At 44.1% G+C, this 21473-nt stretch overlaps 1 protein-coding gene across 4 annotated transcripts; it reads right to left on the minus strand.

Annotated features, from left to right (window-relative positions):
* Positions 1 to 983: 983 nt before the first annotated feature.
* On the minus strand, positions 984 to 15773 carry cnnm3 (cyclin and CBS domain divalent metal cation transport mediator 3). Of its 4 annotated transcripts, none has more exons than XR_016495906.1 (13): positions 14271 to 15748; positions 12841 to 13035; positions 12530 to 12669; positions 11994 to 12170; positions 11692 to 11849; positions 11356 to 11499; positions 9921 to 10079; positions 8118 to 8287; positions 7004 to 7100; positions 5957 to 6087; positions 5727 to 5856; positions 3345 to 3897; positions 984 to 3070 (listed from the first exon to the last, which is right to left on the minus strand). XR_016495906.1 is itself a non-coding variant. In XM_036976951.2 (13 exons), exons 1-12 carry the CDS (start codon positions 15006 to 15008, stop codon positions 3848 to 3850), a joined length of 2289 nt encoding a protein of 762 aa, XP_036832846.2. In that variant the 5' UTR covers positions 15009 to 15748; the 3' UTR covers positions 984 to 3063; positions 3829 to 3847. The 4 variants fall into 4 exon arrangements, 3 of the variants coding, with proteins under 3 accessions (XP_036832846.2, XP_036832844.2, XP_036832843.2); XM_036976951.2 differs by having other exon boundaries at positions 984 to 3063; positions 3829 to 3897; XM_036976949.2 differs by lacking the exon at positions 3345 to 3897 and having other exon boundaries at positions 14271 to 15773.
* Positions 15774 to 21473: the final 5700 nt, after the last annotated feature.

Genomic DNA, 21473 nt, shown 5'->3' on the forward strand with positions numbered 1-21473 from the left:
TCACCGTTTAGAAATTACTACACTTTCTGTACATGGTCCCCCTATTTTAGGGGACCAAAAATATTGGGACAAATTCACTTATATGTGTTTTAAACAGGGGAGGAGGGCTCATAATAATGTCTGGAACGGTGAAAAGGGAATGGCATCAAACCATGTGATTGATGTATTTGATACCATTCCACTTATTCCGCTCCAGCCATTACCACAAGCCCATCCTCCGCAATATAAGGTACCACAACCTCCTGTGGTATTAAAGTAATACGATGTTGAGTATTTGGTCCCATATTCATAGTACGCAATGACATCAAACTTGAGACTCAACACCTTTTTGGATGTATTTGCTGTTTGTTTTGGTTGTGTTTCAGATTATTTTGTGCCCAATAGAAATGATATGGTAAAAAGTGTATTGTGTCATTTTGGAGTCACTTTTATTGTAAATAAGAATAGGTTTTTAAACACTTGTACATGAATGTGGATGCTTTTATGATTATGGGTAATCCTGAATGAATTGTGAATAATGAGTGAGAAAGTTACATGCACAAATATCATACCAACAAGACATGCTAACCTCTCTGCATTACAATAACAGGGGAGGGTAGCATTATTTTGGGGGGGGAGGGGGTATGATATTTGTGTATCTAACTTTCTCACTCATCATTATTCATGATTTATTCAGTGTTATCTGTATTCATGGTAGCATCTACATTCATGTACATATTATTTACAGTAAAAGTGACTCCAGAATGACAATACATTTACCATTCATTTCTATAATGGAAGAGGACCATTTCATTGGATGTAATCTGGAGAAGGTTGCAATGTGCAACTAAACCAAACGCTTTCTTTCTGGCGTAGCATTTGGCACGAGCAGTGTGAACAGACCCTAAAACCATCTAATCCTGAAATGAGGGAGTAAAGCTGCATTGTAACTAAAGTAACAAATCAGGATAAACAAACAAAAACAAACAGAAAAAAGACAGATGTATACAAGGACTGGGTTTATTTACTAACAAACAGCAGATATTGAAATAGTTCAATGCAATGTTCTCTGCACACACAACTCTCAGCTTCCAGAGAAGAATTGGGAAAAAAATCTATACAAAAAATTCCTGGAGAGAAACTAGCGCTGGTCCGGTTCTCATCATCATGGTAACAGTATTCTACATTTGTACCTGAAAACTACGAGTTTAAATCTGCATCCTTGATTCATATTCTCTCTAGATAAGCATATATATATATATATATATATATATTAATATACCGTTTTTTACCCCCATCAAAAAACCCAACATTTCTCCCAAACAATATAAGTAGCATAAGTAATGATGACCTTTTTACAATATACATTGTCTTTTAATACAATATAAATGGACTTGAAACATAATCAACAGTACAATATTGTTAAAACAGCTGGGAAATATTTACTTTGAATCACATAGTTAATCCCTTGTCTTAGCATGTCATTAATTAGTGTATGTCTGTAATTAGATCAACTAAAAAAACGCTTTATGGGGTGGAGAACGACTGAGGTAACCAAGATGGCCGCCAAAATAGCCAACCCCTATCATGGTTGCTGGGAAACATGGGTCGTATTCATTAAGCACCAAACGGAAGAAAACGTACTGAAACAGGGAGGGACTACCTAGACTTGTCCAATAAGGACAATACTTGTCCAATTTATTTTTGTTTTCCGTTTCAAAACATTTTGCTACAGTGTGCACTAATAAATTTAACCCTGGTAGAGTCTCTGGTCCACGCCAAAGACTCCAATCTCCATTCCAAACCCCTATGTTAGCAGATCTGAAAGAACCAGATGGGTGCTGCCATCACCTTTTCATCAGACCTGTTTACACTAAGGGCTAGGGCCTAGGAGCAAAGGGTAGACAACTAGGGGCCAGGGGAAGGTGTTAGGGGAAGGACCAAGGGGTTGATTCTGGACCAGGCCTTTATCTAGGCGTTTCCTGTCTCCACAGGGCACTGGGTAACATATGTATTCCCTGCACACATGTGTAGTTACACTGCAACATGGGAAATTGAGTTTCCTGAAAGAGTCTCTCTCACACACACACACACACACACACACACACACACACACACACACACACAACTTCTGTGTGTGTGTGGAATGTTAATGGAACTCAACCTACTCGGCTGTCAAGGATGAGAAAATCAACAAGGTGCTTTAGATGTGACAGACACAAACACATTGTCTATTCTGTATGGTGTTTATGTGGACTTGTGTCTGTTTTATCTATTCTGTATGGTGTCTGGGTAAATAAAGGGGATTGTGATTGTCTCTATGGCAACTTGGCCAAACAAAAGGAATGCATGAAAGCAGACTGGGTCAGAGTTGGCACGCCGTAAGAGAGGTCAAATGGGAGAGGGCACGCACACGCACACACACACACACAGCTCAGACCTGAAGCTAAACATTGACTGTGCAAAGGAATGGACACAAGCGTTGCATCAGCTCTCTTAAAGGGATAGTATGAACATTTTCAAATACATATTTGTCTATCTAGACCTAATGGGAGTGTATCAAATAAAATATGGACGTATAATCAAACAGCTAAAGCAAATCACCAAAAGCGGTGTACACATTTCTGTGAAAAAGGGCTTTTTTTGACCAACCTGTGTCTAATGCTTGGATGGACGGGTTGTGACAACACACACAGGGGGTTGACGTGAGTTGCTTTGGCACACAGATAGGCTAATAATGAAGGAACAGGCAATGTAACTTTTAGGCAAAGGAGGCTAATTTACAACAGGGAGGAGAGGTGCACACACACACACACACACACACACACGATTGGCATGAATGTGAAACGTACAATGAATGAGGAAAACGGCTGAGGATAGTGCAGTAGCCACACACACCACTCACACAGATGCTCACTCCAGCCAGGTCCAATCACTGCATTCCAGAGATAAGAGATTCACTGATAAAAATATAGATCTTTTTTAAAAAGCCTCCTTGTTGGTTGTCTGAGTAACACATAGTTCTGACAGAGAGAACTTCATTACCCATGAGCCTCCTCTTCCGTTGAACTTTCCTGGGATTTACTGCCACCTGTGGAACCCAGCCAATGAGAGAGAGGGGGAGGCCGTGAGTGGGGAGATGACATCACACAATGACATAATGCCACCGATTAGTAGGTTACAATGCAGCCCACTATGACATCACAATGCCACCCTGTGACATCACAATATGCTCTTTGACATTGACATTCAATGCAATGGACACATTTTAGTGCTTGTTTCTTTTTGTCAACAGACATGCAGTCTTTACCTCCTGTGGGTGTCCTGTACACACAGAAGGAGATGGAGAAAATCAGCATACGTACCCAGTAGAGAGGGATGAGATGGGGCAGCCAGAAAAGGACAGAAAGATGCGACGAGATAGAACAAGGAAACAGACACAAGCTTTTCAAACACACACACACAACCTGACCTGATTGCATCTCACTATCTGTAAGATACAAATAAATGGCACTAAGTATTTAGAGAAGAAACAGTCAAAAAGAACCCCTCTAACTGGGTACATTCCACACAAAGCTTTATCCCAGTGTCTGTGAAGGATCTGGCAAAGAGACTAACCTTTCTAAAGGCCATATTCAGACTTAACTTTCACATAAACCATCCAGTGATGTCAATAGAAGACTTCAGTTCACATGTCTGAATAAAGCCCTAAATGACTCTCAGGTGCTTTGTGACTGACTGAAAATTAAATTCTCTCAATGCCTTGGTGTCTTTTTAGTGTGTGTGTGTGTGTGTGTGTGTGTGTGTGTTGTAGTTGTCATGCCACTGAGGAGACTGTGTTTTGTTTACCTCATGCACACAGAAAACACTAACAGTAGTTCTCAATGGTGTCAAAAAAGGAAAAGTTTACAGGGAACTCTGGAGTGGCCGGAGGAGAGGAGACGACAGGGGAGAGGAGGAGACGGGAGGAGGAGGAGTCAGGGAAAGGAGGAGACAGAGGAGAAGAGGAGAAAGGGAAGAAAAATAAGAGAAAAAAGAGAGAAGAAGAGAAGTCTTAGTTCACCTAAAGGGAGTACAGCTTATACAGTGCCTTGCGAAAGTATTCGGCCCCCTTGAACTTTGCGACCTTTTGCCACATTTCAGGCTTCAAACATAAAGATATAAAACTGTATTTTTTTGTGAAGAATCAACAACAAGTGGGACACAATCATGAAGTGGAACGACATTTATTGGATATTTCAAACTTTTTTAACAAATCAAAAACTGAAAAATTGGGCGTGCAAAATTATTCATCCCCCTTAAGTTAATACTTTGTAGCGCCACCTTTTGCTGCGATTACAGCTGTGAGTCGCTTGGGGTATGTCTCTATCAGTTTTGCACATCGAGAGACTGAAATTTTTTCCCATTCCTCCTTACAAAACAGCTCGAGCTCAGTGAGGTTGGATGGAGAGCATTTGTGAACAGCAGTTTTCAGTTCTTTCCACAGATTCTCGATTGGATTCAGGTCTGGACTTTGACTTGGCCATTCTAACACCTGGATATGTTTATTTTTGAACCATTCCATTGTCGATTTTGCTTTATGTTTTGGATCATTGTCTTGTTGGAAGACAAATCTCCGTCCCAGTCTCAGGTCTTTTGCAGACTCCATCAGGTTCTCTTCCAGAATGGTCCTGTATTTGGCTCCATCCATCTTCCCATCAATTTTAACCATCTTCCCTGTCCCTGCTGAAGAAAAGCAGGCCCAAACCATGATGCTGCCACCACCATGTTTGACAGTGGGGATGGTGTGTTCTGCTGTGTTGCTTTTACGCCAAACATAACGTCTTGCATTGTTGCCAAAAAGTTCAATTTTGGTTTCATCTGACCAGAGCACCTTCTTCCACATGTTTGGTGTCTCTCCCAGGTGGCTTGTGGCAAACTTTAAACAACACTTTTTATGGATATCTTTAAGAAATGGCTTTCTTCTTGCCACTCTTCCATAAAGGCCAGATTTGTGCAATATACGACTGATTGTTGTCCTATGGACAGAGTCTCCCACCTCAGCTGTAGATCTCTGCAGTTCATCCAGAGTGATCATGGGCCTCTTGGCTGCATCTCTGATCAGTCTTCTCCTTGTATGAGCTGAAAGTTTAGAGGGACGGCCAGGTCTTGGTAGATTTGCAGTGGTCTGATACTCCTTCCATTTCAATATTATCGCTTGCACAGTGCTCCCTGGTGTGTTCCTTGTTCTTCATGATGCTCTCTGCGCTTTTAACGGACCTCTGAGACTATCACAGTGCAGGTGCATTTATACGGAGACTTGATTACACACAGGTGGATTGTATTTATCATCATTAGTCATTTAGGTCAACATTGGATCATTCAGAGATCCTCACTGAACTTCTGGAGAGAGTTTGCTGCACTGAAAGTAAAGGGGCTGAATAATTTTGCACGCCCAATTTTTCAGTTTTTGATTTGTTAAAAAAGTTTGAAATATCCAATAAATGTCGTTCCACTTCATGATTGTGTCCCACTTGTTGTTGATTCTTCACAAAAAAATACAATTTTATATCTTTATGTTTGAAGCCTGAAATGTGGCAAAAGGTCGCAAAATTCAAGGGGGCCGAATACTTTCGCAAGGCACTGTACATTATGGAGAGAAGTAACAATTGTTATTATACTGTCATCTTCAGTTTCTCTTCATTCTAGCCCATGGTGTTAGTATAAGGATGTGTGTATACAGTGTGTACAGTGTGTGTTACTCCTACCTTGTGTGACAGTGTTCCTCTCGTTGAGCAGCTTGGTCTGACTGTTAGGCAGGATCTTGATCTCAGGAGATTCTGGGCTCTGGCCAACACGCGACGCCATCAAAGCATTCAGGTACTGCATCCGAGTCACCTGGCAGAGGGACTGTACTGTTAGTCTGACACGCACGGAGAAATACAAACACACACACACACACACACACACACACACACACACACACACACACACAGACCCGTATGAGCTGCAGATCAGTGAGGGCGTGGACGGTGTAGTCAGGACAGTAGCTGGACGGGCTGGTGGCATCTCCCATCTCAAATGGATCCCTGGGAGGACGACGCTGGGTCGAAACTGGAGACTGGTGCACTGGACACACACACAGGTGAATCAAACACGCACACACACAAATGCTGCAGTCAGCTAAATGTTGTGCCACTGCCAGTAAATTTATGCCATTCACAGGAAACTCAAGAGACAGAACTCCAGTGTCAGCTCATTTTGTGCTTCCCTGTCAAACTGTGCTGCCTTCAAATACAGCATCAAGTAATTATGACACTAACTTTGCATTGTGTAATTAAATAATTACAACATAGTAAATGTAAATGAGGCTAGTAGTCTGGAACTCATCCTAGAACAGGGGCAGGTAACATTCAGCCACAGGAACATTTTTGTTGGAGCGGACGGCTCACAGTCGCCGTTCCAATTCATCCCAAAGGTGTTGGATGAAGTTGAGGTCAGGGTTCTGTGCAGGCCAGCCAAGTTCTTTCACACAGATCTCAATAAAACATTTCTGTATGGGACCTCGCTTTGTGCATGGGGGAATTGTCATGTTGAAACAGGAAATGGCCTTCCCCAAACTGTTGCCACAAAGTTGGAAGCACAGAATCATCTAGAATGTCATTGTATGCTGTAGCATTAAGACTTCCCTTCACTGGAACTAAGGGGCCTAACCCATACACATACTTTTGGAAATATAGTCTTGTTTTAATCGTGGGAATACTGATAACAAACGTATTTCTTGCTGAATTTTACAAAAAAACTATTTTGTAAAAAAATTACTTACGGGCCAATTTTGCTGACTCCTGTCCTATAAGCTCTAGCTAGCCGATGTGGACTGATAACCTACAGGGATGTATTCAATAGGCACTAAGCAGAGGAAAACAGACCGAAACGTTGTGAAACATTTTATAACATCTTCCATTGACAGCCCTAATGAGCATGACCCAGGTAATGGTACGAGTGAGGTATCTAAGCATGTGCGTGCTGCAGTTCTGTGTCTTACCTGAGGTTGGCGCTGTGAGTGCAGACACACCGTAGTATGTGAACGCTCCGTTTTCAAACTTCAAGCCCTCTTTACCGATTTCAACCTCCACACGCCCCTACAGGGACATAGGCAAGTACTGTAAAACATGTGCATGTGCCAACACACACACACACACACTGACCTGTAGTAGCAGTATGAAGTAGTCTACAGGGTGGTTGCGTGTGTAGAGGTAGTGGTCACACACACACACACACACACACACTGACCTGTAGTAGCAGTATGAAGTAGTCTACAGGGTGGTTGCGTGTGTAGAGGTAGTGGTCACACACACAGACCTGTAGTAGCAGTATGAAGTAGTCTACAGGGTGGTTGTGTGTGTAGAGGTAGTGGTCACACACACACTGACCTGTAGTAGCAGTATGAAGTAGTCTACAGGGTGGTTGTGTGTATAGAGGTAGTGGTCACACACACACTGACCTGTAGTAGCAGTATGAAGTAGTCTACAGGGTGGTTGTGTGTGTAGAGGTAGTGGTCACACACACACTGACCTGTAGTAGCAGTATGAAGTAGTCTACAGGGTGGTTGCGTGTGTAGAGGTAGTGGTCACACACACACACACAGACCTGTAGTAGCAGTATGAAGTAGTCTACAGGGTGGTTGTGTGTGTAGAGGTAGTGGTCACACACACACTGACCTGTAGTAGCAGTATGAAGTAGTCTACAGGGTGGTTGCGTGTGTAGAGGTAGTGGTCACACACACACACACAGACCTGTAGTAGCAGTATGAAGTAGTCTACAGGGTGGTTGTGTGTATAGAGGTAGTGGTCACACACACACACAGACCTGTAGTAGCAGTATGAAGTAGTCTACAGGGTGGTTGTGTGTGTAGAGGTAGTGGTCACACACACACACTGACCTGTAGTAGCAGTATGAAGTAGTCTACAGGGTGGTTGCGTGTGTAGAGGTAGTGGTCACACACACACACAGACCTGTAGTAGCAGTATGAAGTAGTCTACAGGGTGGTTGTGTGTATAGAGGTAGTGGTCACACACACACAGACCTGTAGTAGCAGTATGAAGTAGTCTACAGGGTGGTTGTGTGTGTAGAGGTAGTGGTCACACACACACACTGACCTGTAGTAGCAGTATGAAGTAGTCTACAGGGTGGTTGCGTGTGTAGAGGTAATGGTCGGGGCTCAGGCGGTTGGAGGGGTCAAAGTGAACTTCCTGGTTGACACTGGGGTGACGGAGCAGGTGGAACAACACCTTCTCTGACACGCGGGCTGGACTGAAGTGCTCTACCTCTGCAAGGAGAGACACACACAGCACCTTTTCAGAACACACACTGATTATCATTGCTTTGTTCAAGCATCCTGTCTAACACACAGGTCTGTGGAGCTTTAGTTATCCAATACATTTGTGTAGGGCTGGGGCAAAAGCCTGCAACTATCCAGGAGCAGGGTTGGCGAACCCTGGCCTATGGTTTCATCACTGATCAAAAGCATACTAGTTTGTCAAACAAACGTTACATCTGGTCTTTTCTATTGTCATTATTTACACTATTCTATCCTAGTATACATTCTGTTCTATTTTCAGTCCAAACCTCAGCGGCTAAAGGTCAATCTATGTCAAGAAGCTGGAGAGGACAGAGAAAGGTCAAATAACACCCACATCCAGAGTGTAGTCCTATAATGCAGACAGATTAACGATCTAGGTTGAATATCCATTCCTGCATATTTTCCACTGTGAAGACTTTGAGTGTGTTTCCATTAACTTCTGTTACAGTGATGTAACCATTACTAGTGGTGATAAAGTGTTACTGTCCTGGTTAGAGTTCGACCGATTATGATTTTTCAACGCCGATACCAATATCGATTATTGGAGGACCAAAAAAAGAAGATACCAATTAATCGGCCTATCTTTTTATATAAATTTGTAATAATGACAATTACAACAATACTGAATGAACAATGAACACTTATTTTAACTTAATATAATACATACATAAAATCTATTTAGTCTCAAATAAATAATGAAATATACGTATATACTGTACTCTATATCGTCTATTGCATCTTTATGTAATACATGTATCACTAGCCACTTTAAACTATGCCACTTTGTTTACATACCCTACATACTGTACTCGATACCATCTACTGCATCTTGCCTATGCCGTTCTGTACCATCACTCATTCATATATATCTTTATGTACATATTCTTTATCCATTTAAACTTGTGTATATAAGGTAGTAGTTGTGGAATTGTTAGGTTAGATTACTCGTTGGATATTACTGCATTGTCGGAACTAGAAGCACAAGCATTTCGCTACACTCAAATTAACATCTGCTAACCATGTGTTTGTGACAAATAAAATTTGATTTGAAACATGTTCAATTTGGTTTAAATAATGCAAAAACAAAGTGTTGGAGAAGAAAGTAAAAGTGCAATATGTGCCATGTAAAAAAAAGCTCAAGTTTAAGTTCCTTGCTCAGAACATGAGAACATATGAAAGCTGGTGGTTCAATATTCCCAGGTCTTCAATATTCCCAGTTAAGAAGTTTTCGGTTGTAGTTATTATAGGAATTATGACGCGTCGACTATTTCCTTTTATACCATTTGTTTTTCATTTACTTTTGACTATTGGATGTTCTAATAGGCACTTTAGTATTGCCAGCCTAATCTTAGGAGATGATAGGCTTGAAGTCATAAACAGCGTGTGAATCAAGCATTGCTAAGAGCTGCTGGCAAAAGCAGTAAAATTTGAATGAACGCTTACGAGCCTGCTGCTGCCTACCCCCACTCAGTCAGACTGCTCTATCAAATCATAGACTTAATTATAATATAATAAACACACAAATACAAGCCCTAGGTCATTAATATCACGAGATCATTGTATGTCTCTGTGCGTTACGCACACGCGTGCGCACCCTCACCTCTGGAGAGGAAGCGGTGTGTGGCCAGCAGTAGCTGAGGTGAGGTGCGGATCTTGGGTTCTCCCTCTGGGAGTTTGAACAGAGAGAACTCTTGGTGGACACTGCGAGGTTCCAGAGGAATCTCCAGAGGGGCCATGGGACGCTTCACCTTCATGTCCACTACAGATAGGGTGGAGGGGGTAGGGGTTAGGGGACAGGGAGAGGTGTTAGGCGGCAAGGAGTGGTTAGGGGACAGGGGTTAGAAGAGAGGGATGAAAGAGGAGGAGATTAGGAAAGACAATGCCGGAGAGAAGGAGAAGTGATGTTTAACCATCAATATTTCCTTACAAAATACACATTCCATCCTCTCATTGCAGACAGACAGACACAGAGAGACAGACAGACACACACTACCGTTCAAAGGTTTGGGGTCACTTACAAAGCTGTGTAGGCCCCGGTGTACAACTGAGCAAGAGGAAAAGTACATTAGAGTGTCTAGTTTGAGAAACAGGTGCCTCACAAGTCCTCAACTGGCAGCTTCATTAAATAGTACCCGCAAAACACCAGTCTCAACATCAACAGTGAAGAGGCGACTTCGGGATGCTGGCAGAGTTCCTCTGTCCAGTGTCTGTGATCTTAATCTTTTCTTTTTATTGGCCAGTCTGATATGTCTTTTTCTTTGCCCTAGAAGGCCAGAATCCCGGAGTCGCCTCTTCAATGTTGACGTCGAGACTGGTGTTTTGCGGGTACTATTTAATGAAGCTGCCAGTTGAGGACTTGTGAGGCGTCTGTTTCTCAAACTAGATACTCTAATGTACTTGTTCTCTTGCTCAGTTGTGCACCGGGGCCTCCCACTCCTTTCTATTCTGGTTAGAGACAGTTTGCGCTATTCTGTGAAGGGAGTAGTACACAGTGTTGTACGAGATTTTCAGTTTCTTGGCAATTTCTCGCATGGAATAGCCTTCATTTCTCAGAACAAGAATAGACTGACAAGTTTCAGAATAAAGTTCTTTGTTTCTGGCCATTTTGAGCCTGTAATCAAACCCACAAATGCTGATGCTCCAGATACTCAACTAGTCTAAAGGCCAGTTTTATTGCTTCTTTAAATCAGAACAACAGTTTTCAGCTGTGCTAACGTAATTGCAAAATGGTTTTCTAATGATCAATTAGCCTTTTAAAATTATAAACTTGGATTAGCTAACACAACATGCCATTGGAACACAGGAGTGATGGTTGCTGATAAATGTAGATATTCCATTCAAATCAGCCGTTTCCAGCTACAATAGTCATTTACAACATTAACATGGTCTACACTGTATTTCTGATCAATTTGATGTTATTTTAATGGACAAAAAAATGTTTATTTTCTTTCAAAAACAAGGCAATTTCTACGTGTATGTGCGCGCACGCTCACACACACACACACACACACAGTTTCTCGCGCTCTCTCTCTTACTGTAGCCGTCTGACTCATCCAGGATCTCTGATTTGATGATCTCCTCGATGACATCCTCCAAGGTGACCAATCCCAGCACCTCGTAGAAGGGATCCCCCTCCCCCTCGTTGTTCACCTTCTGAACGATGGCCAGGGCAGAGTTTCCTGGAGAGAGAGCGGGGTGAAAGGGGGTAAAGGTCAAAGTTGAGGAGAGCTGGGTACCTTAGTGGTCATATCGCAAGCCGACCACAACTTTTTCCATATTAGTCCACAAGGAGGGTAGGAGTGACTGTAAAGAAATTGACTTGATATTGTGGCTATATTTCTAAAACGATCACCACATACACACACACACACCTTTCTTGAACTCCTCCAGCATGGCGTCCAGTTTAGTGTCATTGAAGACAAAGTGCAGTGGGTGATTGTAGAACTTGGTGATGGTCGTCATGGGAGTACAGTCGTCAGGATCGACCAGAGCCAGGTCCTTCACGAACAAGATCTCCACAATGTTGGACCTGGGTAAATTACATTAGATACCTGTTAGTGTGTGTGTGCTTGAATGACCCACCTGTCTTCTTTGTAGACAGGATGTGTGTGTATGTTTCTTTAAGTGTATGTCCCTGTGTGTGTGTGTGTTTTTGTATGACCCATCCACCCACTTCTCCTCTTCATAGATGGGGACTCGTGTGTATCCACTCTGCATGATCTCTGACATGGTGGTGAAGTCCAGCACAGCGGTGGACGGCAGCATGAAACAGTCGTTCAGTGGAGTCAGGATGTCCTCCACGGTCTTCCTGCGCAGTGCACCACGGCTAAACTCCTCCTTCACAAACTCACTGCAAATCACAACGATGACAAACGATAATGATGGATTATAACATTAACTCTGTGTCAAAGAACTTTACAATCCCATATCAACTCATAGCCTCTAAACCCTAGACAGAGGGCAGTCACCTCCAGTCCTGCAAGCTTTTCAGCCCTCGCAAACCTGATCAGGTGTGTTAATGTTGGGCTGGAACAAAAGCCTGCCCCTGTTGGTCCTCATGACCAGGTGGGGTACAGGGGCTTGATATAGATTTAGTTTATTGCAGTATGGGAATCACCACAGACACAGTTGTCCTATTGATCAGTGATAGAGCAGTATATGGCAACCATGGAAATAACACACATGGTCATACCGATGTGTGTCAGGTACCTGTAGGGATCATTGACGTTGGTACGGATCATCTCCATAGCCCTCTCCCTCACACCGCAGGTGCTGATGTCACGTCTCAACACCAGATCCAGCACCAGGCCCAGCGGGCACGACAGTGGGCACGTCAGCACCATACACACCTGGCAGAGGAAGATGTAACCTGTTCAATCCTACCTTCTTGTTAAGAAAAAAATGTATATGAGGTTGCTAGGAGCCACAGGTCCAGGTATTCCCTCCCTGTTTGAGTCTGTTATCTTTCGGTTGGTGCCTAATGAACATGACCCTTTCCTTCTGTTAGGTTCCATACAGACCTGTGCCAGCCAGGTGAAGCCTGGGGCAAGCTGGAAGCCGTAGCCGGAACACACTATGTGGGGAACAAGCTCTGACACCAGGAAGATGAGGAACCCGCTGGTGAAGACGGCGGGCGCTATGGAACCCAGGACCCTGTAGAGTAGCACACCGAGAACTGAGTGGCCCAGAGCGCACAGGAACAGCAGAGAACACACCTAGAACCGAGAGTGGGGATGGTGTGAAGTTAGTGTGGATTTCAGAGTGATTTCATACATCAATATTATTTGATTTGATTTAAGACGGTAAGCCAGGGGTCTCTAGTCTTGGATGTGCAGGCTTTTATTCCAACCTAGCACTAACACAGGGTTGGGGAGTAACTGACTACATAGAAAATGTAATCAGTTGCGTTTCCAGCAAAAATATTGGAATCAGATTAGATACTTTTGAAAAACTAGATGATTTCTTCTCAGATTACTTTTAAATTCAGAAAGGATGTTTGTGAAAAAAATACATCATGTTTTCATCCAAATGTTTTCACAATGACATTAAATTCAGCATTGAAAAAAGCTGCATGTTTAAGTTTGTGCCATCTGTGCGAGTCTAACCCCAAATCAGAGACTACTATGACGACACATCAAATGCATTTGATGGATCCCTTTTGTCTTCTTCTAATGCCTCTTAAAGGAAATGTAATCCAAAATTACAAAGTAATCAGATTACATGACTGAGTTTGGGTAATACAAAAGTTACATGACTGATTACATTTTTTGACAGGTAACCAGTTATGGATTAGTGCTGGGATGGAACAAAAGCCTGCACACCCAGTAGCATAGCATCCAGGAGGGGTATACATTGGGACCCCAGGCATAGGCATCATGCAACCTAAAAATCTGAGGGGTCAAAGTATTGAGACTCTGCCCCCCTGTCCGTAAATTTGAGAATTTGGCATTTTTCAAACATCTGAAACATATTTGTTCTGCAATCTAGAGCCATAATCATTATTCTTAATTCAATTAAGAAAAAAAAATGTTGTTTTCTGCATATATAAGCATACCTCGAGTTGTCCTTTTTTAAAGAAACAAAATATGCTAAAATCTGGGTAAAAGATTGAAAGGAATGTGAGTTTTATTCAGCACATTTATTCAGTCTACCAACCTTGCCAGCTAAAATAGATAATCTAGCTACTCAAAATTTGATTGATAGCCTAAAATTGCTACTTGGTAGCTAGTTATAAGGTTTGGTAGATCGGAAATGTATGTGGGCTAGCTAACTCCAACTTGCTAAAAGGCTAGAAGTATTACAGAGAAGAAAAAAAAAACTTTTTTTAATATAATCAGGACAAATCTGAAGAGGTATGTGCCCCTGTATCCCCCATGGACATCACGTCTCTGACCCCAGGTCTAATCCTTGTGTAGTTGTAGTAGTTGTTGTAGTAGTAGTAGTGACCCACCAGGCAGTTGCCTCGTCTCCGGATTGGCTCGAGGCGCTTGGCGACCCGTTTGTCCTCCTCGGAGCCGCAGCTGTGGAAAACGTAGAGCTCCAGGGGGTCCAGCCACAACAGGCTGAGGTTCACACTCCTCAGTACCCCGCACACCAGGATCAGCAGCACGATCAGCACCGCCATACCCCACGGAGGGATGTAGTCTGCCGGGAGACCTGCGTCGTTGTTGATCTGCAACCTGTCCGGTCCCACCGAAACCCAGCTTCCGTTCTTCAGCACGCACAGGTGGTGGTGGTGGTAGGTAGGGTTGGCATCATCCCCTCCTCCCGTGGAGGATGCAGCGGGAGAGATGCTGCTCTTGTCCCGCGTCTGTACCGTTATCAACCCGCTGTACTCCTCGTCCGCTGTGAACTCCCCGGTGACCTGGAAGGCGGCGGAGACACGGCGGGTCTCTTGCTCGCACGGGTCAGCTGCATCCTCCACCACCCCGGTCTCCTCCTGTCTTGTTCCAGCGAACGCCACCCACGGCCAGGTCCCATTTAGATCCCAACCGAACAGCCGAAGCTTGAAACTGGCCCCTTGCGGCGCAGAGATGATCCGCTCCTTCATATACACCTGGCCTTCTGGGTCCTCCAGTCGCAGCCCCAGAACCCACGGGGCTTGCTGGGTGCAGGCGCCGTCCCTGATCCTCCAGCAGAGCAATAATATCATCAACAAGAACCGTAGGTCTGCCAAGCTGGCCACCATATTGGAATTGGGCAGCTGGGCTTTGCGCGAATCATGTGACTGTCTGCCAGTGTCGCAGCTGCCCGCCCACGGAGGCTCTGCGAGCCACACAGCGCTCAGAAAGAAACTGGTTCCCTTTCGAGGCCATTTTGGGGAGAAAGTGAATAAGCTTCGTGTCGTCCAGTGCTCTCGTTTGGAGCCGCAATGGACGTAAATTCCTCTTTTCTTTTTAAAACGCCTTCTCGAAAATTAACCAATGAGTCTCTATGGCTGATGACACCCAATCAAAAAAGTGGATTGTACCACGCCCATATTTGTTTGGGAGTCTTAACAAGTCAGCTTCCAGCCAAATGTAAAAAGGTCCTTGCTATCTGGGCTCCTTGGGACGTCCCTACCCCGCCCCCCACTCCCATTGAAGTTTACATTTAAAATGGTTAGGTAAGGTTTAGGGTACGGATGTCCCAAGGATCCCAGATAGCACTAACCAAAACTTAAAGGGGCTTCATCAATATTCCTTGAGGCATAATAGAGACCACGTAGGCAGCCTAAAGATGATGTAACTGCATGTTGTTAAAGCATTATTTAGTCATCCAGATTTCTGCTGTCCTCAGTTATCCCTGTGAGTCCAAGTACAGAACTCCAGGTAGAAGTTTCCTTTTGGCACAGATTTAGAATCAGCTTTCCCTCCAACTCCTAACCCTGATCGCAGAGGAGTTTAGGACCAAATGCATGATACTCTGTACAGAGAGACAGCTCCATCTGAAACAAAGTCATCCCCTGGAGGATACAATCACCACAAAAGTAGCCTAAACAGTCACACCCAGCACCACACTGACTGGGCAAGTTAAAACACGTTGACTAAGGGTCTGTCACAGAGCCAAACACTGTAGTTATGTATAACCCCAATGAAACACAGCAGAAACGTGCAGTGGAAGAGTTAAATTCCTATCTTCATGTAGCAACCTGCAGACTTCAACTTTCTGAAGAAAAACTGTCTTCGACAAACTGAACTACATGCTGTTGGGAAGTTATACGCACCACAAAGAAAGATACCTTTTGTTACATGGCATTGGCAACAAGTAAATCTAACAGTCACTAATGTTTGTAATCGGCGTGGCCTACTGTTGACATTACCATTGTGGGAATTTATTTAACCTGTTCTATATGTTTGACTCGTCTAGGTGGGAAAAACAGAACACAGACTGTGGCAAAAAAGAGCCCACGAGACACAGGAGTTTACATAGAGAAATATATCTCAGGTTTATTAACCCAGTATCGACTTCTTCAGAACTCCATACAGACTCATTATCTTAAAACAGTAAGTACACATTGCTCACCACAGAAAGTATTGCTGATCAGTCATTACACATGAAAGTCGTTGTGGGACACAAGCACTCCAAGCCCTAACCTCAAGTAATAAATAATATAGCATTTAGAACCGGCTTCTTGTGGAAGACTAGCAGAGAGAAAAACAGAGTGAGATCAGTGTGAACCCGGAGGCCAGACCCATAGTCTGTCAGACTGTTCAGTGTGTGCTTATGGGTCTATCTGAAGAATCATTGTATCCATTCTAATGTCTTGCACAAAAAACATCCTTCTTGGAGTTCTATTCTATTCCGTAGTGGGGGTCTGGCTCTCAGGCGAGCAGTATGTCACACAACAATTCCACAGATGTCTTAAGTTGAAGGAGTGTGCATTTGGCATGGTGACAGCAGGAATGTCCACCTATTGCCAGAGAATTTAATGTTAATTTTTCTTCCATAAGCCGCCTCCAACGTTGTTTTAGAGAATTTGACAGTACGCCAACCGGCCTCACAACCGCAGATCATGTGTATGGTGTCGTGTGGGTGAGCGGTTTGCTGATGTCAACGTTGTGAACAGAGTGCCCCCATGGTGCCAGTAGGGTTATGGTATGGACAGGCATAAGCTACAGACAACGAACACAATTGAATTTTATCGGTGGCAATTTGAATTCACAAAAACACTGTGATGAGATTGTGAGGCCCATTTTTCTTTGGGCATCTGTGATCAACAGATGCATATCTGTATTCCCAGTCATGTGAAATCCATAGATTAGGGCCTAATGAATGCGTTTCAATTGACTGATTTCCTCATATGAACTGTAACTCTGTAAAATCTTTGAAACTGTTGCGTTTATATTTTTGTTCAGTATATATAGTCATTGGCGTGACAATGGCCACATTATAGTTGGCAGACAGGCTAGTATGGCACCCTCGTGTCTCCTCAGTCATCACCTCTACCAGCCACCGGTGAATCAACCACCCACAGTGGAAAAGCGGTCTCTGGTCTGAGAATACAGCACCAGGAATCTTTATACCTCCTGGTCTAGGTCCCAGGTCTAATCACAACACTGGGGCTGAGCTAACAACCACACAACCGATCCTGGCTGCCAGTTAAGCTCTGCCGTCCCGCCAGGAACCAACCACCAGGAGCTGGACAACCATCCCGCCAGGAGCTGGACAACCATCCCGCCAGGAGCTGGACAACCATCCCGCCAGGAGCTGGACAACCATCCCGCCAGGAGCTGGACAACCATCCCACCAGGAGCTGGACAACCATCCCACCAGGAGCTGGACATTAAAAAAGGCTTATAGGACTGTTTAGATCAGTGGTCAAAGAATTTAAACATTACTTGACCGGTGAGAGGGAAGGGGGCAGAGAGAAGGGAAGGAGGGGAGAAGTAGTGGTGTGAGGGGAGAATAGAAGCTTGGGGAGTGGGTACAGAAAGGACCGGAGAAGAGGCAAGAAGGGAGGAAGAGAGGAAAGAACATTAGGAAAGGAAAAGAGGGGAGGGAGGCATGCTAGTCTGCCCAGACAGCTAGCTAACAGCCATCTAACATCTAGCTAACAGCTAGCTATGCTACCACAGTGCTCTGACTTTGATCATTCATGTCAAATTACAATTCACGGTCAGTGTTACTAAAAGCTACATGAGGCTACTTCAGCTGGGGGGAAAAAATAATCAGAGAGAAATGTTCTTTGAGGTCAAATCCAAGCAATGTTTTTATTGCTATTTCAATGTCTTCCTAGTAAAACGTCTTAGTCTAAAGAGATATACGTTTTTTTCTCCGGTAAGTATTCTCACAGAGGCTACTTTATACATGTTCCATATAGGCATCCTTGCTTACTCCAATTACACACAAAATAGCAGACAAACACCTGTTTCTTCATATAGTATTTACAGTAGCATAATACAAGCAGGAAATATATAACATCTCTTCGCCTGTCACAATTACCCGTTGATAGACGCGATTGTCGTAAATGGAAGCCCGTTTCACAAGAGAACACACAACAAAAAACAGAATATTATTACTTTTCAAATAAATACAAAATGTCTAAGTAGTCAAACAATGCATTCCTAACATCACCGTTCCCGGTACACTGACTAGGAGCATCACAGCCAACCAGTGGCTAGACTGCCATCCAGACCAGTGCTGTAACAGAACCAGTAAGACACAATTCTACGAGTGACCTATGTGAACCAGCAGTCAGGTCTAGCGTTTCTGTGTGAAGTAGTGTGTAAGGCCACACCCACCATAGACTTAGAAAAGTCTAGAATAGACGACCCCATTCAATAGCCTGTACTCATGGGCTTGTGTCAGTTCTATTCATTCTAATATGTGCTATACTCTTAAAATTCAGGTATGAACTCTTCCCTGTGGAACAGAATAAATACTCAGTCGTACCTCGCAGTTTGTAATTTTCTTACCAAATTCATGTGTGTAAATCAATCTTTTATCAAGTTGTTTCCTTCATGTTGACGGTTGCTTGAGTTACTTCATTGTCAGTTCATATATCTCTGGGGCTCAAGATCGGTAGATTTTCATGATAGCAGCGTTATATATCTGGTCTGCCCTCCATCCATAAAGAATGCATGGTGAAGGAGACACACAGTCGTCTCTAAACTCTGTGTCCATTCCTCTGGAGGAGAGCCCAGTCCTACAGTTCGTCTATATGTGTTATAGACACCATATCTACCCATAAACAGCAAGCCCGGGCACAGAGCATGTAACAATTTCACTAATACACACAGTAAAACCTACATCACATTGAATCTGAATGGTCAATTGTGGATCCCCTGTTTTGGAATGTCATTTTTGGAGTACATACAACATAAATGAGAAGGGAACATTGTGGTAGAGGTTTTTCAGGTCATTAGTGCCAACCACCACTCACTGACTGTAACATCACACAATAAAACTCTCAATTCTAAAGTTCATTGTGACATCACAAATTGGAACTTGGCACTCCATTGTGACATCACCCCTGCAAATAGTGAATTATACAGTATATACCATTGTGACATCACCCCAAACAGTATATACCATTGTGACATCACCCCAAACAGTGAATTCTGTATTCCATTGTGACATCACAGTAACACTCGGAACGCTAAACTCCATTGTGACATCACTCCAAAGCAACCAATAATGTTAAATCACAGTGTCTCAGACACCCAAGTGCTATTCCACTGCTTATGTGAAATGAAATAAACAGGAAAAGAAGCTAGTATCAGTCTAATTGAGCTCTGTTCACAGTTAGGTGTGTGAGTGTGTAGGTGCTAGGGGCAGTTGGTTGAAATACAGTAGTAAAGTCTGTTCTGGAGTGTCAGTGTCATCATTCACAGTACAAGGAGTTTTGAAAGTTCTCAACAAAATAAAATCTATAGAATATAAAACATTTGACATCAAATAAATCTCTCTCTCTCTATATATATATATATATATATACACACACATACACACACACAAAGTAATATGTAATGCAAAATAAATATTACTATTTATATTTAAATAATTCATAATATAATACACTTCACATCTCTGGTCAGGAGGTGGGTCTGTGTTAAACAAACCCACCTGTTAGTCAATTAGTCAGCCAACCCCCCTTCCAGTAATCCCACCCCCACCCCAGCCTGATAGGCCTGACAGGGTCAGGTAATCAATCACTTCTAGTGTGTTTCATTCCACAAAAATCTCAAAATAAGATGCAGCCCAGGAGGTACACACACAAACCCTTACTCTCCTGTTGAGCCCTTGTGTAAACAGACCCCAAACGCAACAATCGCTATCTTTAACAATCATCTACTCACAACCTCCTAGTTCGGTTTTTGGGGAAATCGTCATCTTTGGAAAAAAGAAAGAACAGACAAACAAAAAAATGAACCAAGATTCTAGGACTCCCTCATGAGAATGTTCCATTTGGGGGGGGGGGGGTCGAAAGTCATTGCCATGGAAACTGGGCATGTGGGAGGGGAGTGGGACAGAAGATTTTTAGAGAGAACACACAGGTACAGATGTGTGGGTGAGGGTTCACAGTGAACACTAAGCTAAAAATGCATGTCTCTCTCAATATTGCTACATTTCTCTTTAAAAACATATTTTTCAGGTCACATTATATATTTTACCCAAAACCTGAGGGCAGAGAATTAACACATACTATAAACATGCTATAGGCTGGGGTGTATATCACCCCCTCTTCTATCCTCACCCACATAGCTGATCCCAGGCTGTGTCTGCAGCATCCGTAACGCTGACACACACACACACACACACACACACACACACACACACACACACACAGACAGAACCGTATGACAGAGACTAGATACATCACACTTGGCCTCCGCACTGCGTAACACACCAGTGCTCCTGGTCTCTTTCTCCTCTCATCTTGAGAGGAGGGTGGGAGGATAGGGGACAGAGGAGAGTGGGAGGATAAGGGACAGAGGAGGGTGGGAGGATAAGGGACAGAGGAGGGTGGGAGGATAGGGGACAGACAAGGGTGGGAGGACAGACGAGGGTGGGAGGATAGGGGACAGACGAGGGTGGGAGGATAGGGGACAGAGGAGGGTGGGAGGATAGGGGACAGAGGAGGGTGGGAGGACAGACGACGGTGGGAGGATAGGGGACAGAGGAGGGTGGGAGGATAAGGGACAGAGGAGGGTGGGAGGATAGGGGACAGACAAGGGTGGGAGGACAGACGAGGGTGGGAGGATAGGGGACAGAGGAGGGTGGGAGGATAGGGCACAGGGGAGGGTGGGAGGATAGGGGACAGAGGAGGGTGGGAGGATAGGGGACAGACAAGGGTGGGAGGACAGACAAGGGTGGGAGGATAGGGGACAGAGGAGGGTGGGAGGATAAGGGACAGAGGTGGGAGGATAGGGGACAGACAAGGGTGGGAGGACAGACGAGGGTGGGAGGATAGGGGACAGAGGAGGGTGGGAGGATAGGGCACAGGGGAGGGTGGGAGGATAGGGGACAGAGGAGGGTGGGAGGATAGGGGACAGACAAGGGTGGGAGGATAGGGGACAGACAAGGGTGGGAGGACAGACGAGGGTGGGAGGATAGGGGACAGAGGAGGGTGGGAGGATAGGGGACAGGGGAGGGTGGGAGGATAGGGGACAGGGGAGGGTGGGAGGATAGGGGACAGGGGAGGGTGGGAGGACAGACGAGGGTGGGAGGA

Source organism: Oncorhynchus mykiss, chromosome 5 (assembly GCF_057628025.1).
Source record: "Oncorhynchus mykiss isolate SJ-2025 chromosome 5, ASM5762802v1, whole genome shotgun sequence".
Classification (NCBI taxonomy): Eukaryota; Metazoa; Chordata; class Actinopteri; order Salmoniformes; family Salmonidae; genus Oncorhynchus; species Oncorhynchus mykiss.